Here is a 19,373-nt window from a genome sequence, read left to right on the forward strand (position 1 = left end):
TCCTTGGCGTTTTCTCTTGAGCACCGTACTACTATGTTCTTTCCAAACCCTGTCATTCATCATATTTCCAACTCACAATAGCGATGCCAATGCCTCGATTCTTGACCATGTTGCAAATTCAAAGCCTTCATCACAGATTCGCGGTCCCCTGCGCCCCCCTCACCCAATCATCTATGCTGGAATCAGCAGTCAATGCGCCAGTGAATTTAAATCACTATGAGGGGGAAAACGATGTGTTTCGGCTGGCAGCGATCCTGGCGGAGCGGATCATGAAAAACCACGCATTCCAGGATGGGAACAAACGCACAGCCCTGATGGCGGCCGATATGTTCTTGAAAATGAATGGCTACTACCTTCGGAAGTTTCCTTTTGCAGAGGATGCGCACACCGAGGGCCTCGCCGAGGCACATGTTGCAGTGGTCACCAAGAAATGGACTGTTGAACAATTGCGCAGGTACTACCAGTCTGTCGCCCTGCCGTTAACCTAGTTGGCACATAAGATCAGACAATACTAGGTCAACCGTACTCGGGCCTAACTAATACCATGCTGGAGACAGTATCCTGCCTATGATTCTATGACTCGTTTTGCTTTTGCGATTTGTCTGTATGCTTTACTGGCTTAAATATATCGAAGTGACCTCTGGGGCTCACTGTGAGACACACACGATATACTCTCTGGCTTTACATATAAAGTCAGCTATAGGTTTTATGCTTTTTACCGCCTCTATATGTGAACTTGTACATCATATAAGGTAGCCTGGGGAGTGATATGCTCGACATGTCTACCCTGCACGGAGTACTATTACTCCTGTCATCATTCCCACTCCTGGCGGTACTTCTACACCTTATGTAGTTGACTATTATTTTTCTAGCTATAACATCATGAAGAAAAACGCCCAAAAAAACATATCTAAAAAGCCATATAGAAAGAGATGAGATTGAGTGTAACGTTACCTAGGCAGCTGACCACGCTTGCTAAATGATGGACTACCCATTAGGATGCCCACCCGGCGTCGAGATGTATTAAACTACTTGTTCATATATTAGATCGAACGGTGTTCGATGCAGTTGAATCCCATGTGTCATAACAGTCCAATCACATATACTTCAGTTGATCAAGAACGGGCTTCAAGTATTGTCCAGAAGCGCTGGAGTGCTCGGCAAATTCGGCTATCCATGTATTAGCGTTGCCCTGCCCGGGTTAGGAAGCTAATGCATACCATCATCAGTCCCGTCTATAACAATCTCATACATCTTTCCGCTCAGAAAAATGGTCGCAGGGCTTGTGTTAGATCCCGACTGGCGGGGAAATTGGGTTGGGATATGAAGACGAGGATAACTCGGTGATTCTAGAATGGAATACATCCTTGGTCAACTTATCGTCCACCTATATATGAGATTGTCTCACCGAGGCCGAAGTGCTGTGTGTCATGGAAGAATGACAGTTTACATCGGTCTTGCGTCGCCGCAGTAGAGCTGGCAGCACGAAACGCTTCTCCGACGGGTGGGTAAATCAACACGTAGGCTTGCCCGGGGTTCCCGATAACCACGTGAACCTTTTTAGATACCAAGGTGCCTGCAGTATCCTGGGTAATGAAATCCGTGGTGATCTCATGGAAATGACGAGTCCGAGAAGCATGTGCGATAAAGTACGGGGAGAGTGGGCGAGCAGTATTGCGAAACATGAGGAATCTGGCCATGATATCTGTAGGATCATGCACATAAAATGCCAGGTGCAAACTCAGTAGCGATGATAATAAAATGGTATTTGGGATGGAAGTGGAGGGTGGTCAAGCTAGCTAGGGGCTAATATCTGGAACACTGCGATCGCCGCGCAGGCCGAGGGCGGCTAATGTGACTACAACCTTATCAATATCCTGTGCCATTCCCCCATATACCTATATCGTACATAGTGAAATTAGGACATGGCCGTTTGAGCAGGCCAGATTATGATGCCAAGCTGTTCGACAGAAAGGGGGCCAAACGGATATATCTGAGGTGCAGGACTATCCAGGCGGTCCACCACAAGACTAGCCGATACCCATTTGGACTCATCGTTGTGTTGTGTCGGGTACCATGGAGGGCAGTTCTTGCTCCCTGCAAATGCACATTGGCTGTCGGGCCTCCCCTGGCGTATAAATAGCCACTTCCCCCGCTTTAGACAAGTTATCGTGTCGCCTCCCACCATCTATCCAACCTACTCTACCATTCCCTATTCTAGTCTACCCTGCAACCTGGTCCAACTCTGGCCCTGTTAAGAACTCATAACGGCCACCCCACACAAACTTCCATGTCCGCAGATCATCGTATGTTGCCCTGCTTGGGAGCTTGAGAATGCATCTGACTTACTGTTTGCTAGCGTATGGCCGCCTTCTGGTGCCTGATGAAGTACCATTTGAGCTGAGGCCTTCGCCTGGCAAAGGCTGGGGTGCTTTCGCCACACGACGCATTGGCCGAGGATCCCTCATTTTGAGCGAAATGCCAACCTTCGTTATCCGGATGTCACATACAGAAATCACGGATGATCATGTTACTATGGCCTTTCAAAAATTGTTGCCCAGCCAGAAAGCACAGTTCTTACTCCTTCGTGACAATGGGTCAAGCCATTTTACAAGTATGAATGAAGCTTTCGCGGAAAACTCGTTCAACATCGCAAATTCAGACCACGGCGAGCCCGAAACTCATGGTCTCTTCCCACTTCACTCGCGCTTCAACCATTCTTGTGTACCCAACTCAAAAATTCCAACTATTAGTGGAGAGATCATTTCAAGCTTTGCCACCAGGGACATACACGCTGGTGAGGAGATCAATTTCTGTTATGAAACGGATTTCGAAGGAAGGACTAGACATGAGCGTCATCAGGCTCTACGTTTTACCTGTAATTGCGTGGCTTGTCTACGGGGCACTCCCTTCCAGAAACTTAGTGATATCCGACGGCGATTGATTCGAGGGCTTCAGTATCTTGCGCGTGGCGCAGACTTGGATGGGAAGAGACAGAGTTCGCGCTCTATTATCGTCGACTCTAAACTGAAGATGATGGCAGAAACTTTCGCCATACCTCTTTCATCTAGATTGATCTATGCCCTCCTGTCAATCTTCTTTCTAGAAGAAGAGGGCTTGCTAGATGATTTCATGGACGCAAGGCTAAGACCAAGCTTAACCAAAACGGCGCAATTGTTCAAGTCAAAAAGCAATCAACGCATTGTTAGACTAGCTATGGAACAGAAAACGTGGCTAAAAAAAGTGCAAGTTGGATGCGGACTATATGGCCGAGAAGATGCTGCCGATTATGAAGTTACTCTAGCGCTACGAAGATTGCGCCCATTTTTGTAATATTTTTCCTTTCTGACATTTCACTTCGAACTTTAATTTCATTCTGCTATCTGCTGACAATGAGCTTTGAGCCCATCCATGTATGTATGTGGGTAATAAATATGAGAAAAGACGTTGATGTTCATGCACAATGGCAAAGAAAATGTTCAACAGGTGGACTGCCATTTCATCCTGCCGCGGGCTTATCAACTGGTGGGTTAATTCGGCAGCTCATCGATGCGCATTCTAATGTATTCGAAAATGCTGAGCAAGATCATGTTATTGACGCCGGTCCGGATAAGAATGATTGACAGGCCCTTGTACATGCTGGATTTGGCGACAGCCTGCGAGGCCTCGCCAATCTCGCTGGATTTCCCTAGTAGGACACTTTGTGCACGAGTCTTGCGCGTATCGAGGGGATAAGTCTGTGGGTCACGTTAGTGCATGTGCGTTACAATAGGAGGTATCGGGCTGATCACATACGCAGAACCAGGGTACAGTGCTGCAAATGGCACCAGCAATCATAGGTGCCCCGAAGGGGTTCTTGTCCTGACCCAACTCCTTGGCTGCCAATTGCTTCACAGTCTCGTAAACACTAAAGTATAGTCCTGACCCCACAGTGTCGCGCAACGCATGAAGTCGGAAACCGGTGTAAAGGCCCCAGAATCCATGTCGTATATATATCTGCTTGATAGCTTGGATGGTCCCCAAGCGGGGCTTGTGACGCAGAGATTGGTCTCGAACCGCGTCCGGGGCTGCCATCGCGCGGTTCGATACTAGAACGGAGGTCTGGACGACATTCTTCGCCAGCTCAAAGGGGCCTATTTCAACGTCAGCCCCTCTTCTTTCACTCTTTCATGTGATAAATATGAACATACAAGCAATGGGCGATGCGACCAAGCCGGCGACAAGGCCTGCAGTGGTAAAAGTAAGCACACCTGTCACGGTGGGGGTGCTTCCAGGCGTTTTGTAGTGATCCAAAGGGTTGGAACCGGTTACGCGCTCGACGTTATCAGCGATTATGTCCTTGAAAGCATTGTACACGGTAAAGTTGACAACACGGACTACCGTAACACTAGCCAAAGGTGGAAGTGCGCCTATGTGACGGTCAGTCGATCCTTCAGCTATCGACTCGTGGATACCGACTTACCAGCTACATATCCCCGAGGCCCTTCGGTGCGCCAAAGATAGCGAACACACTGCCATATGTTCTTAAAGTTGTGCCTTTGAAACTAATTAGCATGCTGGTCCGATCTTCAAGATCACGTAGAATACATGTACTTACGTCTGCATCCGAGTCTTGACGTTCTCTAAAGGAGTCTGCCAAACGAATTACGAAAAGAAAATTAGCATTGTTTACATTCCACGTCACAGTAAAAAAAGTTGAAGCTTCAAGATTTCAAGCAGGAGTCCACAGGAATAACAAAACTCACCACCGCCAGCGTCGCGCAAACGGTCGACGCCCCCGAAGCCACCTGGGTTTTGTACTTTTTGAGGAGTTTGTTGCGTGTGGCCTCATCCATATTCCACGCTTTGCGGTCTGGCATGATGGCGGTTGTTGTGTGGTGAGTTGACGGGGGTAATGGTGCATGTTCAGAACTGGTGTCTCTAGTCATCCCTGGACGTTCTCCATTGGCGGCAGCAAGGAATAACTATAGTATCTCTCCGGTCGGTCGTGGCAGAACGTTAGTTTCTGCTCAAGACTCTTATACTTGCAGGCTGGGGAACCCGATGGAACGCAAAGCGGTCTCTCAGAACTCGAGTAGACCGTTCAGCGTCCCACAATTATCCATTAAACGGGCCCGACCAACCCAGTTCTATCTTCAGTCTGTTGGATAGTACCCCGGGAGGCTCTCGCAGTATAGATTGGCGCGTTTAGATCCGTCTTTGCAGATTATGAGGGTAGGTTCGATATTGGTGGCGGAAGCAATGACGGCCACGGTAATGGATGCAACCCCGCGTTCACGAATGGTATCTTGAAGGTGCGGTGCGGGATTGAGCGGTTCAAGTGATATTCTGCGAGATTCCCCTGTTCCAGACAGTCGGGATATTCTTGTCCACTGTCTCGTCTATAGCAATGGGCTGAGATTGATCGGGAGCTGCGGGGAGACGACCATTAGTATCAATTTGCTTTCCCCGCCTTTGTGAATAGCAGGAGATAACCGATTGTGATTTTTTCAGATCGACATGGACGACTTACTATATTCCCACAGTATCCAGACAGAAAGCTAATGCTATGTGGAGGAAAGAGAGAAGAGGGAGGTAGAATGGCATGTGGACCGAGCTTGACTTGGACGCTCAAAGGGGTTTAGGGCCAAACAGAGTGACGTCGACGTGAACAGCGGAGACACCCGTGGACATATCTTAGTGCTTTACCCCCGGACTTCTAAATACATATCCATGGGATCAGAAGATATTGCTTTTCAAGATTGTTTTGTGTACGTGTATGCTCTTATTCTAGGAAATTGATCATATCCCTAAATCTTGGCGTCATGGCACATCTGTCGGTCGCAGTCGGATGCTATCTTCTATTTCATGCAAGCAACTTTTATCAAGCTGATCACAGAAGGTTAGACAGATCACGGTGATCTCTATGTGGAGGACTGTACTCCGTGATGGGGGTTGGGCCCCACGTAGGAGTTGAGCTCATTATAATCCACCAATTATTGAATCTATCAAAACCGTGGAATGATTCCAAACCAACTTCCAGGCTCAAATGAAACCACATTGTTCATGTCTATTAACCAATCCACTTTCCCAGTTTTGGGGCTTCCATATGCCCGACCTTGTGCAGAGTAGGAATAGCTGTTTGAATATGAGGTCTCTGCCTCGCGCCACTTCAATGAGCTGCTAGGTCAATGCTTTGCTGTACAAATATATTGTAGGCGATATGGCTGCTGGCATGTCGGTCGGATGAGGCATTCAATTGCCTTGGGGAGGTTGGAAGTCAAGTTAGCTCACATATAGCTCATATAACCATATCCTTAAAAACTCGATATCAACTTGTGTGATGAACAGGAATGACGCCTGATTCTAAGTGTGTTATGGGATCAAGTAGATTACGTATTATTGAAGTTGTGGATTCCAAGGCTGTACGGAAGCAGTCACTATAATCTTGTCTCCTCCTTTCACGTGATACTCAAGGCCCAGTAAAGGATACTTTGTTTTTTTTTCTTTCGGAAATCCGTTAGATTGACTAAAACAGAATCAATCTCAACAATAACAATGTTAAGTGAATAAATTGTGTGCCGCGGACGCGGTTCCTCGGGACCTCGGTCTCTCCCCGCAATTTCATAGCTCCCCACATGTCCCGGGGCTGATTTTTATTTATAAAGCCTCCCTTCTCGACCCAGTATTAAATGCACTTATATCTCTGTGAATAAAACATAAACCATGGGAAAGAAACAAGGAACACCCGCCTACGTCCTGGGCGTGGGCATGACCAAGTTCATCAAGCCACGCGGCAAGGTCGACTACCATGAGCTGGGCTATGAGGCCGGCATCAAAGCCATGCTTGACGCCCAGATCAGCTATGATGATGTTGACCAAGGTGTCGCATGCTACGTATATGGCGACAGCACCTGCGGCCAGCGCGTCTTCTACCAGTTCGGCCAGACCAGCATCCCTATCTACAACGTCAACAACAACTGTTCGACTGGTTCGACTGGTCTCGTCATGGCCCGTACTATGGTTTCCCACGGTGCTGCGGACTGTGTTTTGGTCGTCGGCTTTGAGAAGATGAACCCTGGTAGCTTGCAATCCATGTACAACGATCGCGAGAACCCAACAGGACTGTTTGGAACGATGATGGCCGAGACGCGGGGTGTGACCAACGCGCCCGGTGCCGCACAGATGTTCGGAAATGCGGGTGTGGAATACAAGGAGAAGTAAGTCCCTCGGGCCGAGACCAACCCATGACAAGAAGTATGAGGCTAACATATGGGAAACAGGTACGGTGCTAAGAACGAGGACTTTGCCGAAATCGCCCGCGTTAACCACGAGCACTCCAAGCGCAACCCTTACTCACAATTCCAAACGGAATACACCCTGGAGCAGATCATGAAGGCACCCATGATTCACGAGCCTCTCACCAAGCTGCAGTGCTGCCCGACCTCGGATGGCGGTGCCGCCGCCGTTATTGTCTCGCAGGACTTCCTCGATGCGCGTCCCCACCTGAAGGAACACGCCATTCTCATTGCCGGCCAGTGCCTCGCCACCGACACCGACACAGTCTACAGCAAGAGCTCTATTGACCTGATGGGCTTCGGCATGTCGCGTCAGGCGTGCCGCACTGCTGCCGCCGAGGCCGGCGTGAATGTCAAGGATATCAAAGTCTGCGAGCTGCACGACTGCTTCTCTGCCAATGAGATGATCACTATCGATGCGCTGGAGCTGTGCGAACCCGGTCAAGCCCACGAGATGGTCCGCCGTGGCGATATCACGTACGGCGGAAAGATGGTTATCAACCCATCTGGCGGACTCATCTCCAAGGGCCACCCGCTTGGTGCCACGGGTATTGCCCAATGTGCTGAGCTGGTCTGGCACCTGCGTGGCTGGGCCAACAACCGCCTGGTCGACGGTACTTCCGCGGCACTGCAGCACAACCTCGGTCTGGGTGGTGCCGTTGTCGTCACCGTCTACAAGCGCACTGATGGCAAGGTCGCCGCCGCTGTGCCGTCGGACGTGGTTGGCAAGATCAACGGTCTGGGCTATAACCCAGCTGTGGAGGCCAAGGGCTTTACTGCCGAGCAGGCCAAGTCGGTTGTGAGCAAGACGCACAGCTCTAAATATGCGCTGAACGATACCCAAGAGCGGGTCCTTGCTAGGTTCTAGAGGCAAAGGTAGACATCATTTAGCCCTCACAATTTGTACATAACTCCATCGGCCAGACTCGAAATGACACGATATCCAATTTATTTATCAAAATGCACCCCAATCTATTCCCAGTCTATTCCAAATCTATGCTCTATGCCAATCTATATGCCCAAAATGTTCAATATGTCCAATCTATAAACAAGTTTCACAACCCCAAAAGAAACCATGCATCATGAATGCGTTTTCTCCCAATCCTCAGGGAGTTTGAAGTTCTTCGGCACAGAGTACTGCCCTTTACAGCTCCCGGGACCCCGACACTTCAAATTACACTTGCCATACAACCGACAATAGCACTCAGAAGCAGTGGGACAAGAATCGCGATTCAGCTGGTCAAGGTCAATGGCCCCATTATCCCCATAGTTCGCAAAAAGAATATGCCAAAGATACGAAACAATCCGACCAGCCACACGGTCATCACCAGGCGCAGCCCTAGACCCACGCTGAACATTCCGCGCAACCCCGTCATCACTCCCGTCAAGTAGCCACTGCCGAAGGGCAATATACTCATCCCGACCATGCTGCCAGACCCGCTCGCGGGAAACAACAAACTGCGCACAACACTGGGCGCGCACGGCATCATTCCGACCAAGATAAAGATGGAAAGCGCGACTAATCTCATCAAGACGTGCATCGGCATCCCCGCCAAAGATGTGGCCAAGCGCCTTCGGCAGCGCTATATCCGATGCCGCGCGCGGACTCCAGGGCGACACGGCGCTCGACAGCCTCATCTCGAGACTGCCCTGCGGCGGCACGGATGAAGGACATGTTCCGGCGCTCCAGTCGCAACGTAGGTTGCTATACCCGGCTGGCTGCAGTGCGGCGCGGACGTCCAGACTGCGTAGGAGCGCAGCGTTGTCGTAATCTGGGATGTCATTGTGCCAAGCCCAGCGGCTGCCATGCACGAAGACAGCGCCGGCGGATGGTATATCCGCGTAATTGTCGATCAAGAAGGTTAGGTAGGCCATTGCTTCGTGTCCGCGGTTTGCGGGGACTTGGAGCAGTTTGGAGGTTTTATCTGCTGGTGCGTCCACATGGTACATGCATACATGGTACTGAGTACGGAGGGATTCTAACCAGGATGGGTCTCCGTCAGTGGAGACATGGGAAACTATCAAGGCTGGTTTGGTTGTTTCTGCTAGGCCGGGGCAGATTCCGCGGGCTTCCGGGATGATGGATGAGGTTGTTCTGTAGCGGATTTTGGTCCAGGCGAAAAGTTTGTCTTTGGTTGATTGCGGGCGGTTGAGATATAAGATCAGAAACAGAATGCAGAGAAAGAAAATCAGTTGGATGAATGATCTTTGTACTTTTCGACCCATTTTGTATATTTATGTGCAATTATATGTGTCTTCTCTCTTTTTTATTGATATTTCAGATATTTCGGCACATGGCGGGAAAGTTGATGCCTTAGGTGTGAACCCCTATTTGCGCGATCTACAAGATCTACAGGATCTACAAGCAGGTTTGGATGTGACGAACCTATTAAACTGAAGTTACGCGGTTTTTCGTTAGCATTTATGTAATCTTATGGGTCAACTGCAGTAACGGATGTTATGAAGTTGAACGTGATGATGTAAAAATCACTTGCATAGTTCTCCGTAGCTCCTCTAGCGGTATATGAGGTGTTGTATGGATGGCATCGGAAGCCCGAATAGCGTTAATTACTCTGTACAGGCTAAACAGATAGTAACAGAAATCTATAGTTTGACAATATTAGCATTTATTAGTATAATTTAAACTTACCGAAATTGACAAACTGGCCTGTTTCGATCAATATGCTGGGTCATTGTAATTTGCAATTTTACGTGGTATTATGGTTTATATGGCCATATGGTGTTCATATTGCTCGCGATTCAAGCTATAATGCTGAGTAACGGTGATACCGACCTGTGGTCCAGCGTCTGATGCTCTTCCCATAATATAGAAAGGCAATTGTGCCCGGAATTAGCACGATTGATAGGAGAATTCCCATTGTAAGAAACACGTTTGCGATGCCGACAGCAGTGGCCCAGGGTGTAAGCGCAAACACAAAAATTGTAGCAAAAATATTCCTAATGAAGGTCACTCCAGCTACTGAATCCGCCACGATCTAAATCAAAATTAGACCTAACTCTTCACCCATTGAGTGCTAAGTGTTACTCACGTTCGTGTAGGCATCAGTCAAATATGTCAAAGACGTGCTGCTGATAGGCCCCATGGCAAGACCATAAAGTCCATAGCCGATGGCAACAAAGTACCAAGGTTGGGCATTTCCGAGGCTGTATCCAAAGAGTAACGTTCCCACTGGTATTAATGGAGAAAATGCAAGCAAAATCCAGAGGCGCATTTCGGGTTCGAATACTCCTCCGTTTCTCGTGGCTAGTCTCAAAACTAACCTATCGCTCAGAGGTGCAACAATCACGCTTCCGATTGTTGTTCCAATGAAGGGGGCCAAGGACATAAGACCGATCTGCGATGCAGTAAAGGCATAGGGTGGCTCGGGCATAACTGAGGCCACCACAGTTATCATGACTTGCCACAAGGCTGTCAACATCCCGTATACCACTGCGACGTATAGCGCTGCTGGAAAGGTGAAAGTCACAATAAGGGGTTGGTAGATGTGATGGAGAAAAAACTCGAGCGAGCCTGGAGATGATGACCACAGGGAAAATCGCTGCAAGTAAGTCTTTCGTGATATGGATAGGTCGATATCTGACGTGGTTAATTCAAACATCCCTCCACCGACTTCTGCATCCAGGTTGTTTTCAGCCTCTTTTTCATTCATATTGTCCTGGGGGCCAGCAGAATCCTCTCGTTGAGGCTGGTTGACTGGGGCCAAGCCTTCGATGCAGCCAAGAAATTTGGTCTCTTCATAGAAGAAGAGAAACAGCAAAAAGCTGATTCCAAAAAGGATCGCCATCCACCACCATACCCAACGCCAACCCTGCGACGTTGTAACGTAACCTGCAGCCAGAGGTCCTAGTGCAGACCCAATGACCATTATCCAGACATAAATGGTATTCATCATGCCTCTTTGGTGTATAAAGAAAATGTCCGCTACGGTCATCTGGACAATCACTTCCGCCAGGGCTCCGAGAAGACATGAAAACGCATTCACAAGCATCAAGTCAGCTACCGTTTGGATTTTTGCAAACCAAATTGCCACTCCAAATTGTAACAGCGTGCTCATCACGTAGACTGGACGTCGACCGAATTTGAGCGCTGTGGGTATAAATATCAATGCTCCAATACATAATGCCGCCGAACCAACTGCATAGCTATCTTGCAAAATTTCATAGCTATATCCCAACTCAATGTTCATCGGTGCCCATGTGGGCGTGGACGCTCCAATACTATCATTAAACCCAGCAAATTCAGTATTTGCGACTCTCTTTTTTCCAATGGGGGAGAGCACTCAACGGAAAAAGCTGCAGGAAACTTACAAGGCAAAGACAAGCAAAGAATACAGCAACACAAGCCCAAAATTGAGGTACTTCTCCCAAATCTTCCAATTCTATATGCTGTATAAGTAACCACTGAACATGTATTCGCATCAATTCACTTACCAACGGATCATTTGGATCCCTTGTTGGCTTGGGTTGTAATATGATCACCCCCGAAGCACTTCTCTGGAGATCTAGTCGAAAGATCCCAGCCGTCAATATGAAAACTTGATATTTGATGAAGATTCCAATGCGCTTACCCTCTAGCGGAACGGTTCCTGGTGGTGCCCCTAGGCCTCTATGCTGACTATGATCAGGAAACATCTTGACTGTAAATAGTCACACTAGTCGGCAGATACAGGGTTGACAGTAATTTTCACAAGACGAGTATTAGTCTTTCTAAGAGTCTAGGGTAACATTAGCTCTTTATCTAAAGCTAAATTGAGATTTTCTATAGGATTGATAAGTAATGAAGAATGACTGGATGCGCGAACACTTCCCCAGATAACAACGTCGTAGGTCCAATTGCCGATCAAGCCACCAGATTAGCAACTGGCAAATTTTCGGATGGTCCGATACCTCTTCATAGTCTTATTGCAGGCCGAACAATACAGGATCTGCTGAATAACATTTCCGATAGTTGCAACCAGTGTGCACTTTTAGATTCGCCTAGTAGATTTCTTCTCCCCTCATTCTGAATAAGACTCCTTGAGGCTAGGTGATGTGGATCGGTTTGAGAACGTCGATTTCATACTGGCTTGATCTCACACGCCTAGGAAGATAATTGTGCTATCTCACTGGAATATGCGGTTTCTCTCTGCTGAAAGTCCGAATGTCAACTGACTCTCTGATGTCAGAGCATAATTATTCTTATATAGAATATAGTCTGACTCGGGAACTTGGTGCAAATACGTATTGACTCTCACCTAGCCTACGATAACGAACGCATAGAGTCTGTTGGTGGCACGGATCATCTATTTGGCATCGAACAATCACGCCTCGGTTTCATCTTGACCTAGTCGAATCAAATTGCGCCTGGTGCTCATTTCCGTTTTTGTGGAATTAATGCGTCGGGTCTCCCGACAACAGCCCGATGGGGCTTAGAGGAAAGCGTAGTCGATTTCCTCCGCTAGACTTGATCAGTCAGAACAATCGGAGATATAAGAATCCAAAGCTAAATATATCCTTGCTACTTGGTATACTCTCAATAATATATAGCCTCGTGTTCATATCTGCCCAAGCCATACAATGGCACAGACAACCGTCTTCCATAACGGGAGAATTTTCAGTCCAAGCCAAGCACGGAACGACAATGAGTTTCTGAGAAGCTTTGTGGTCTCGGGAGGAACGATTACGCATGTCGGATATGAGAGTGACAATGCCATCCAGACAGCAAAGGGAGAAGGCGCGGAGGTAATTGACCTGCATAATCGGGTGGTGGTGCCTGGGTTCATCGATGGGCACACACATTTTCTTCTCTTCGGACTAGCTCTCCAAAAGCTCGATTTAAGTGATTGCAAAACCTTTGCGGCCATTGAAAGTGCCCTCGTCAACTACGTCAAAGCAAATCCGGAGCTGCCACGAGTTCTTTGCCGAGGCTGGCATCAGCCTTCAACCAACGGCATGGCACTGGCGGGTATGATCGATCACATTGATACTCGTCCTATATTTATCGAAGCTCTAGATCTCCATTCCACGTGGTGCAATACGGCCGCGTTGAATGAACTGGGAGTTGGTTCGATGACTGATCCAGCAGGTGGTACAATTCATCGGGATAAAGGTGGACGGCCCTCAGGTCTCTTGGATGAAGCTGCGCAGACAGGAATTGTCTGGCCGCATCTGATGAGTGTCTGTACGGTGGAGGATCGACTGGTAGCTTTGGATAATGCTTTGACCACCTACCTTCAATCGGGCTATACGGGAATAGTCGATATGGCCATGGATAACGATTCATGGGAGGCCTTGAAGTTGCTGAGAGCAAAGCAGAGTGTTCCGATCCATGTGGCGGCGCATTGGTACATCCCATTCACCGAGGAGGAATCGGATCTATCCAAGCACATAGAAGAAGCCATTGCGAAGCATCAAGAGTTCCATCCATCGGTCTCACCAGATTTCTGCGTGATTGGAATTAAATTGATTTCAGATGGTGTCGTCGACGGCTGTACAGCAGCTCTGAGCCATGCATACAGTCAAGATGAGGGTGATGTGGCTGTGAATCCGATCTGGCCTGCGGAGGCTATGAACACAGTGGTGAAAAGGGCTGCCGATGCGGGTCTTCAAGTAGCAATCCATGCGGTCGGTGATGTTGCCATCACACAAGCTATCAATAGCATTGCTGCCGCCAACAGCCCGCATGGTCGACATCGGATTGAGCACCTCGAGCTAACCTCGGTGGAGGATGCAAAGCGATTGGGCCAACTTGGAATCACCGCGTCCATCCAGCCTGTTCACTCCGATCCAGCTCTTACTAAAGCGTATCCCCGGATTTTGAAGCCTCATCTATGGGAACGAGCATTCCCATATCGAGAGTTTGTCGATGGGAACACCTGCGTTGCCATTGGGACTGACTCCCCGACAGCAAGGCATCTGCCCTTGCCCAACTTGTACAATGCCACGGTCCGGAGATCGGCCCTCGAGCCAGAATCTAACCAGATCATCAACCCTCACAATGGGCTTACTCTGCTCCAGGCACTTACTGCAGCGACCTCAGGGGCAGCTTATTCACGTTTTGCTGAGGGTTGGGTAGGGAGTATTGCTCCAAACCATCGGGCGGACTTTGTTGTGCTAGATACTGAATGGACCCCAGAGACATTGCTGGAAGCGACAATCCATCAGAGCTGGGCTAACGGAAAGAAAGTATTTCAGAGTTGAGGCACGTCATAGCGGAGATTAGAGATGCCAAATATAATTTGTATTCCAAGTATACATCATTTCCCTATTTCAGTCCCCACTTAGAGATGTAGATATCAAAATTAATAAAACACTGCTCATAAGGTTACAGTTGAGATGCAACATCCCGTTCTCTATGCACGATACATTACAACACCTATATTCCAATATCACATTTTCAACTGACCTGCATATGCGGGCCACCACCGAATGTCTACGGAATCTCTACTCCGTGCGGTGGACTAACCGCCATGATCCCACTTCTTCCTGAATTCCCTGTGTTCTCACATCCACATTGTGATATATAGTTCACTCTGTATTAAAGAGTCACGGTCGGATGGCTAGCAGAATGAAAAATAACATGCCCATTAACATAGTCGAGGTTTCACATTTACTAAGGGTTCACTTCCCTCACCCCCGATCAGGTCAAATATAGCTAATTGCGAAGATGCCTTGTCTAGACGGAATGGAGTTAAATCGAAGATCAGTCCGTGCGTTTCTTCAAGACAAATTCCTCCTCCCACAATATCGTATGAAGGTAAAAATCATGTGGTACCACCGTCTCTTTGAGTGAATAGTGGCTATCATATTTCACCATGATAGCTCATATTGGGCCCATGTCCTTCGCGGCAAGAACCTCTTTGTATCGCCGAGATATCTCAGCGATCATGCCTTGAATCTTCTTGGCTTCCAAAAACTTAAGTCCGAGGATCTCAAAAAGCTGTGTTGCGAGGTCGAGGTCGGCGATAGCTCGTGTGTTTCTCAAGACGGCGCTGAGGTCATCAGGTTGAGCGGTTATTGCATAGATCAACGACAAGGTCGCCGTGAAGAGAGCGAGAAAATTCAACCAGTTGTAGGCAAATCGTTGTTGCTGATGCATGCTGAATGCGTGGCGGAGTGACATTGACGCTGCCGTCTCTAGCATTTTGATCCGCTTCAAGTCTGAAACGGGGAACAATGGAGATGGCCTGTATATCATGGCGAGGTGAGTATAGTAATTGAAGTCATACCAGGTTGTGTTGAGATGTGGTACGTTGTCGTTGACGTCGGGGAGCGGGAAGGGCATGCTCCGGCGCCAGTCGAGAAGTTCTTGGTGTAACGAAGCTATTATTGCCTCCCGTTCTTCTAAAGTCAAATTTGCGTCCTTGACATTTCTGTAGACCTTCCGTGAGATTTTGCCTGCAATTTTCCGCAGCGATAGAATATGCAGCGGAACAGCCATCATCGAGGGCTGAAGGGAGGTTTGAGGGATTATACAGTCGGCGTGTATCAATTCTTCATCGGCATTTTCAAAGGGCTACTCTCACTCAGTCAATCATTTTTCAAAAAGTCATTTTGCCGTTCATCCACACAAAGCTCAGGCTTACCGTTACATCTATATCGTCGTCATGAAGTGCGAATGGTCGGCCCAAAGTAATGGAAACAACGCTGAGTATTGCTATTAGTCGCCTGAATCCGGATAGGAGAGGCTATAAAAAGGACATACCGATCCATCATGTATATTGAAAAAAAGATGCGCTTGCGTCTTTGTTGCACATCAAGAGGAAATTTGCGATATGACGAGGCCGCATGGAGCCCCATTCCCAAGGCCAGACGGGCAGCTGTACCAACAAGAAACCAGGTGTCTGCTTCCGTCAGTGCTTGGAATCTGATTTCAAATATCTATCACTTACTAGGACCTAGTTGGTTGAAAAATGAAAAGGATACCTGGAGCATTATGGCCTCCAAGGCGGACTGGTCCCTCGTTAGTTGTGCACTTCACCGATGAAGCAACTGGCAGGTTTGCCTACCATTTCGTCACTTCCCAAGGCTTGCTCAGAATATTGCAGGGCGTTGTTGTAAAAGAGCATTGATTCTGATTCCTCAGTCAGGGTAACGGACGAGTAAGCAGTGGACCCGATGGCCAAGACCATCCAGATTCTGAAAACGTTGATGGGAGCTTGTGTGGCCAGGTTCCGAGGATCTTGACAGATGCTTTCAAGAGTGTCCATGACCTCGGACCTCTTCAAGATTGGATAGAGGGTATGGGAGTGAGCAAAATAGAAGTCCACTAGCTGCCGCACATGTGTCTCATCGCTTGGCCAGGCCAGAGGATCAAGGGCGGCACCAGACCCGTCCAATTCGGCGAAGAAGAGGTCACCAAACAGAAGCGGATGGGTGGAGATGGACTCACTCAAGCTTTGGAAGAAAGAGTCGTTGAAGGGGTCTGAAGGAGAGCTGAGGTCCAACAGTTCGATTCCCGTGTTAGTTTCTTGTTGGCTATTGAATACAAAATCCGCCTTGTCTGGCGTCAAGCGACGTAAAATCTTCTGGGTCAGGTTTGCGAAGGAGAGCCCCGTGGTCGATCCCAAGTGTCGTTCTGCGGTAGCCTCTAGCGAGAGCGCTGTCAATTGCTGGCCAAAGGTTGACGTTTGGTTTGGTGCAGGCCATGGGTTCACAGCAGGGCCTTGTATCAGACCTTCGGCGTTGTCGGTAATGGTGGGTGCTGTTTCTACATTGCCTCCGAAAAGGCCTTTGGGGCTACATTGTGGGTCTACCATTGCTGGTTCTTGCATCTCAGAGTCGTCGTAGAGGTGATTGTTGTCCAACACAGACGTGGCCTCTGTATCTTGGGGCGTGTCCCGCTCTTTCGCACTCACAGCCCTCCCCAAACGGCGAAGCCTTTCTTCTAGGCCCTGGACATACCTGTGAGCGTGTAAGCAGCCTCCTTTAAGCTACTCTGAGGAGTGGGCGGTTCTGCCAAGTTCAGGATGAGAGAACGGGAGAGACTCATCTCATCCAGTTCATGAATTCGTTGCGGTTACTCACATTATGGGGTACGAAGCTGTTTGGAGATCATCTTCTTCAAAGCTACATCTCACCCGCGCCGAGACACAATTTTTGCATGATGGCAATAATCTGTCGCATCTCTTCTTCCTCTTGTGACAGCGCGAGCACGAAGCTCGCGCCCTTGCTGAATTTGAACTCGAGGTTCTCGAAATAGCAGGAGCTGCGTCGTTGGGCATTGCGGAAGAGATTAATCGCAATGAAGGAGCAAGAGGGTCTGGGATTTGCCATAATATCTCTTATCTAGACGAAACTTCCCCGCATTCTGTTCGGGCCAATCCCATCTAGACCTTCCTCGGGTATGTCCACGGGGATGTCCACGGGTATCATAGAACGATTGCTGGACGACTGTACATATATTACGTAACGCTATCAGTCTGAGTCCAACACTTAGGAACCAAACGCTATCTCCTAGTATTGTCGCAAGAAATTTATACCACTCCTATTTTCCTATGCTTTAGACTTCTGACCCCAGGATCACGGGGAGCTACCGGCCGCTTATTTCAGCATATGAGATATTTATCGCTTATAGTCGATATGCCTATGTGGTATTCAAAGAGAACAGCCTGCATCGATAATCGTGTTTGTGCCTGTCATACTTCTGGACCTTGCGAGAAGGAGGACCTGTGCTGCCACATCCTACACAAAACAGGAACGTTAGTATTCAAGATATATAAACAGCCACAACGTCGAAAAGCCCTTACCTCGAGCTCAACAAACCGCTTTAGCTTAGTCTGTTGCCGATGTGTCTCTTTTTGCTCATCCGTGAATCTTCTTGCCCAGTTCTGTCCAAGGGGTGAGCTTGATTATTGTATACATAAGATAGGAGGTATGTCCTTACTGTCTGAAGTAGCCCCGGAGAGACGCTATTCACACGAATGCTTGGGCCCACCATACCGGCCAACGCTTTGACCATATGTAACTGAGCAGCTTTCGTGACACCGTAGGCCTTGGGGCAGATTGTTAGCTGACAACGTATACTAGAGATATGGAAAGGCGATTGGATTATTACCAAAGAGCTACCGGTTCCCCTTACCCCTGCGATTGAAGAGGTGGTTATGAAAGACCCCTCTGCTTCCTCGAGGTAAGCCTTTGCGGCATGCAATACCCACAGATGGGATTTGACGTTGATATTGAAGGCTTGGTCCCAGTCCTCTTCAAAAGCATTATCGTCTATGGATGTCGTATCCCGAAACCTCGACCATCCTCCGTTGGAAAAGACGATATCAATGCGACCCATGGCGTCGTGAGTCTCCTTGACAAGACGATGGATGTCAGCCCGAGAACCTAGGTCGGCACGAATGGCTATGTATTTGGCTGATTCCTGGTCGCCAGCGCTCTGACCCGCTTCTTGGTCGGATAGCTGGGCAACTACACTCTCGGCTCGCTCAGAATTGGAGATGTAGTTAATGGCCACACGGTACCCTTGCCGCGCGAAGGTTCTGGCCACCACCGCGCCCAGACCTGCACTGCCAGCGGTGATAAGAATCACAGGACCTGAAGTCATAACGTGGAAGTTTGTAAAATATGAATACAGAATGGGGTCTTCGCCTAGATATTGAAAGCAGAATCCCGCACTGGTAGTAATCGAACTGAGAAAGGATCGAACTGAGCAAGGGATTTGAAGAATTATACAGGTTAGGTCTTATATTCGCCCTGTCTCGGTCGCAACTCTGGCGTAGGCTGTTGATGCCCATTTTATCGATTTTGGGCCTCAGAGACATCAACGATACTGAGACATCTGTCGGAAGTCCAGGGTTAGCTTATCGGGTTGTCTATTACTGCAAGGCGAGGGGTACAGTACATTGAGATAAAGAATAGATTGATTCCCTCATCCGGCTATAGCATCCTCTTTGATTGGGGCCGGGGTGGAGCATTGGCTGGCGGTCCCTCCGATCGTGCTTCGGACTCACCGATCGGTCTTTTTGTTTGGGATGAGAGCAAGGCGAGGTTGTGCACGGTTGATAGAGAGCTCTCGTCTGACATTAGCTACACGAATGCGATATATTGCTAGGAATATCGTGTAATCAATCATTCACAAAGTGTTCAACT

At 48.5% G+C, this 19,373-nt stretch overlaps 9 protein-coding genes across 9 annotated transcripts; 4 read left to right on the forward strand and 5 right to left on the reverse strand.

Moving 5' to 3' along the window:
- Nucleotides 1-83: 83 nt before the first annotated feature.
- Nucleotides 84-488, forward strand: N7517_005487 (type II toxin-antitoxin system death-on-curing family toxin; the record flags this gene model as incomplete). The annotated part of the gene is made up of 1 exon (XM_056723217.1): nucleotides 84-488. One exon carries the CDS (start codon nucleotides 84-86, stop codon nucleotides 486-488), a length of 405 nt encoding a protein of 134 aa, XP_056579467.1.
- Nucleotides 489-1,096: 608 nt separating this feature from the next.
- On the reverse strand, nucleotides 1,097-1,703 carry N7517_005488 (uncharacterized protein; the record flags this gene model as incomplete). The annotated part of the gene is made up of 3 exons (XM_056723218.1): nucleotides 1,097-1,170; nucleotides 1,221-1,349; nucleotides 1,409-1,703. Coding segments are annotated over 3 exons (498 nt in total), but the record flags the coding sequence as incomplete, so codon positions are not given.
- Nucleotides 1,704-2,290: 587 nt separating this feature from the next.
- On the forward strand, nucleotides 2,291-3,333 carry N7517_005489 (SET domain-containing protein; the record flags this gene model as incomplete). Its single annotated transcript, XM_056723219.1, has 2 exons — nucleotides 2,291-2,306; nucleotides 2,360-3,333. The coding sequence occupies 2 exons, from the start codon at nucleotides 2,291-2,293 to the stop codon at nucleotides 3,331-3,333; spliced, it is 990 nt and encodes a 329-aa protein (XP_056579469.1).
- A 197-nt stretch (nucleotides 3,334-3,530) lies between these two features.
- Nucleotides 3,531-4,928, reverse strand: N7517_005490 (putative mitochondrial carrier protein; the record flags this gene model as incomplete). The annotated part of the gene is made up of 6 exons (XM_056723220.1): nucleotides 3,531-3,737; nucleotides 3,796-4,133; nucleotides 4,191-4,409; nucleotides 4,463-4,536; nucleotides 4,598-4,632; nucleotides 4,746-4,928. 6 exons carry the CDS (start codon nucleotides 4,926-4,928, stop codon nucleotides 3,531-3,533), a joined length of 1,056 nt encoding a protein of 351 aa, XP_056579470.1.
- Nucleotides 4,929-6,705: 1,777 nt separating this feature from the next.
- Nucleotides 6,706-8,145, forward strand: N7517_005491 (putative sterol carrier protein; the record flags this gene model as incomplete). The annotated part of the gene is made up of 2 exons (XM_056723221.1): nucleotides 6,706-7,199; nucleotides 7,263-8,145. The coding sequence occupies 2 exons, from the start codon at nucleotides 6,706-6,708 to the stop codon at nucleotides 8,143-8,145; spliced, it is 1,377 nt and encodes a 458-aa protein (XP_056579471.1).
- Nucleotides 8,146-8,357: 212 nt separating this feature from the next.
- Nucleotides 8,358-9,503, reverse strand: N7517_005492 (DUF3431 domain-containing protein; the record flags this gene model as incomplete). Its single annotated transcript, XM_056723222.1, has 1 exon — nucleotides 8,358-9,503. One exon carries the CDS (start codon nucleotides 9,501-9,503, stop codon nucleotides 8,358-8,360), a length of 1,146 nt encoding a protein of 381 aa, XP_056579472.1.
- A 539-nt stretch (nucleotides 9,504-10,042) lies between these two features.
- Nucleotides 10,043-11,930, reverse strand: N7517_005493 (major facilitator superfamily domain-containing protein; the record flags this gene model as incomplete). Its single annotated transcript, XM_056723223.1, has 4 exons — nucleotides 10,043-10,273; nucleotides 10,328-11,516; nucleotides 11,607-11,677; nucleotides 11,730-11,930. The coding sequence occupies 4 exons, from the start codon at nucleotides 11,928-11,930 to the stop codon at nucleotides 10,043-10,045; spliced, it is 1,692 nt and encodes a 563-aa protein (XP_056579473.1).
- Nucleotides 11,931-12,854: 924 nt separating this feature from the next.
- On the forward strand, nucleotides 12,855-14,477 carry N7517_005494 (amidohydrolase; the record flags this gene model as incomplete). The annotated part of the gene is made up of 1 exon (XM_056723224.1): nucleotides 12,855-14,477. One exon carries the CDS (start codon nucleotides 12,855-12,857, stop codon nucleotides 14,475-14,477), a length of 1,623 nt encoding a protein of 540 aa, XP_056579474.1.
- Nucleotides 14,478-15,099: 622 nt separating this feature from the next.
- On the reverse strand, nucleotides 15,100-18,828 carry N7517_005495 (uncharacterized protein; the record flags this gene model as incomplete). Its single annotated transcript, XM_056723225.1, has 10 exons — nucleotides 15,100-15,792; nucleotides 15,863-15,923; nucleotides 15,982-16,120; nucleotides 16,169-16,229; nucleotides 16,286-17,180; nucleotides 17,350-17,538; nucleotides 17,929-17,960; nucleotides 18,026-18,106; nucleotides 18,163-18,270; nucleotides 18,358-18,828. 10 exons carry the CDS (start codon nucleotides 18,826-18,828, stop codon nucleotides 15,100-15,102), a joined length of 2,730 nt encoding a protein of 909 aa, XP_056579475.1.
- Between the last annotated feature and the right edge of the window lie 545 nt (nucleotides 18,829-19,373).

This window comes from Penicillium concentricum (assembly GCF_028827145.1).
Source record: "Penicillium concentricum strain IBT 3081 chromosome Unknown utg000002l_segment0_segment0, whole genome shotgun sequence".
Classification (NCBI taxonomy): Eukaryota; Fungi; Ascomycota; class Eurotiomycetes; order Eurotiales; family Aspergillaceae; genus Penicillium; species Penicillium concentricum.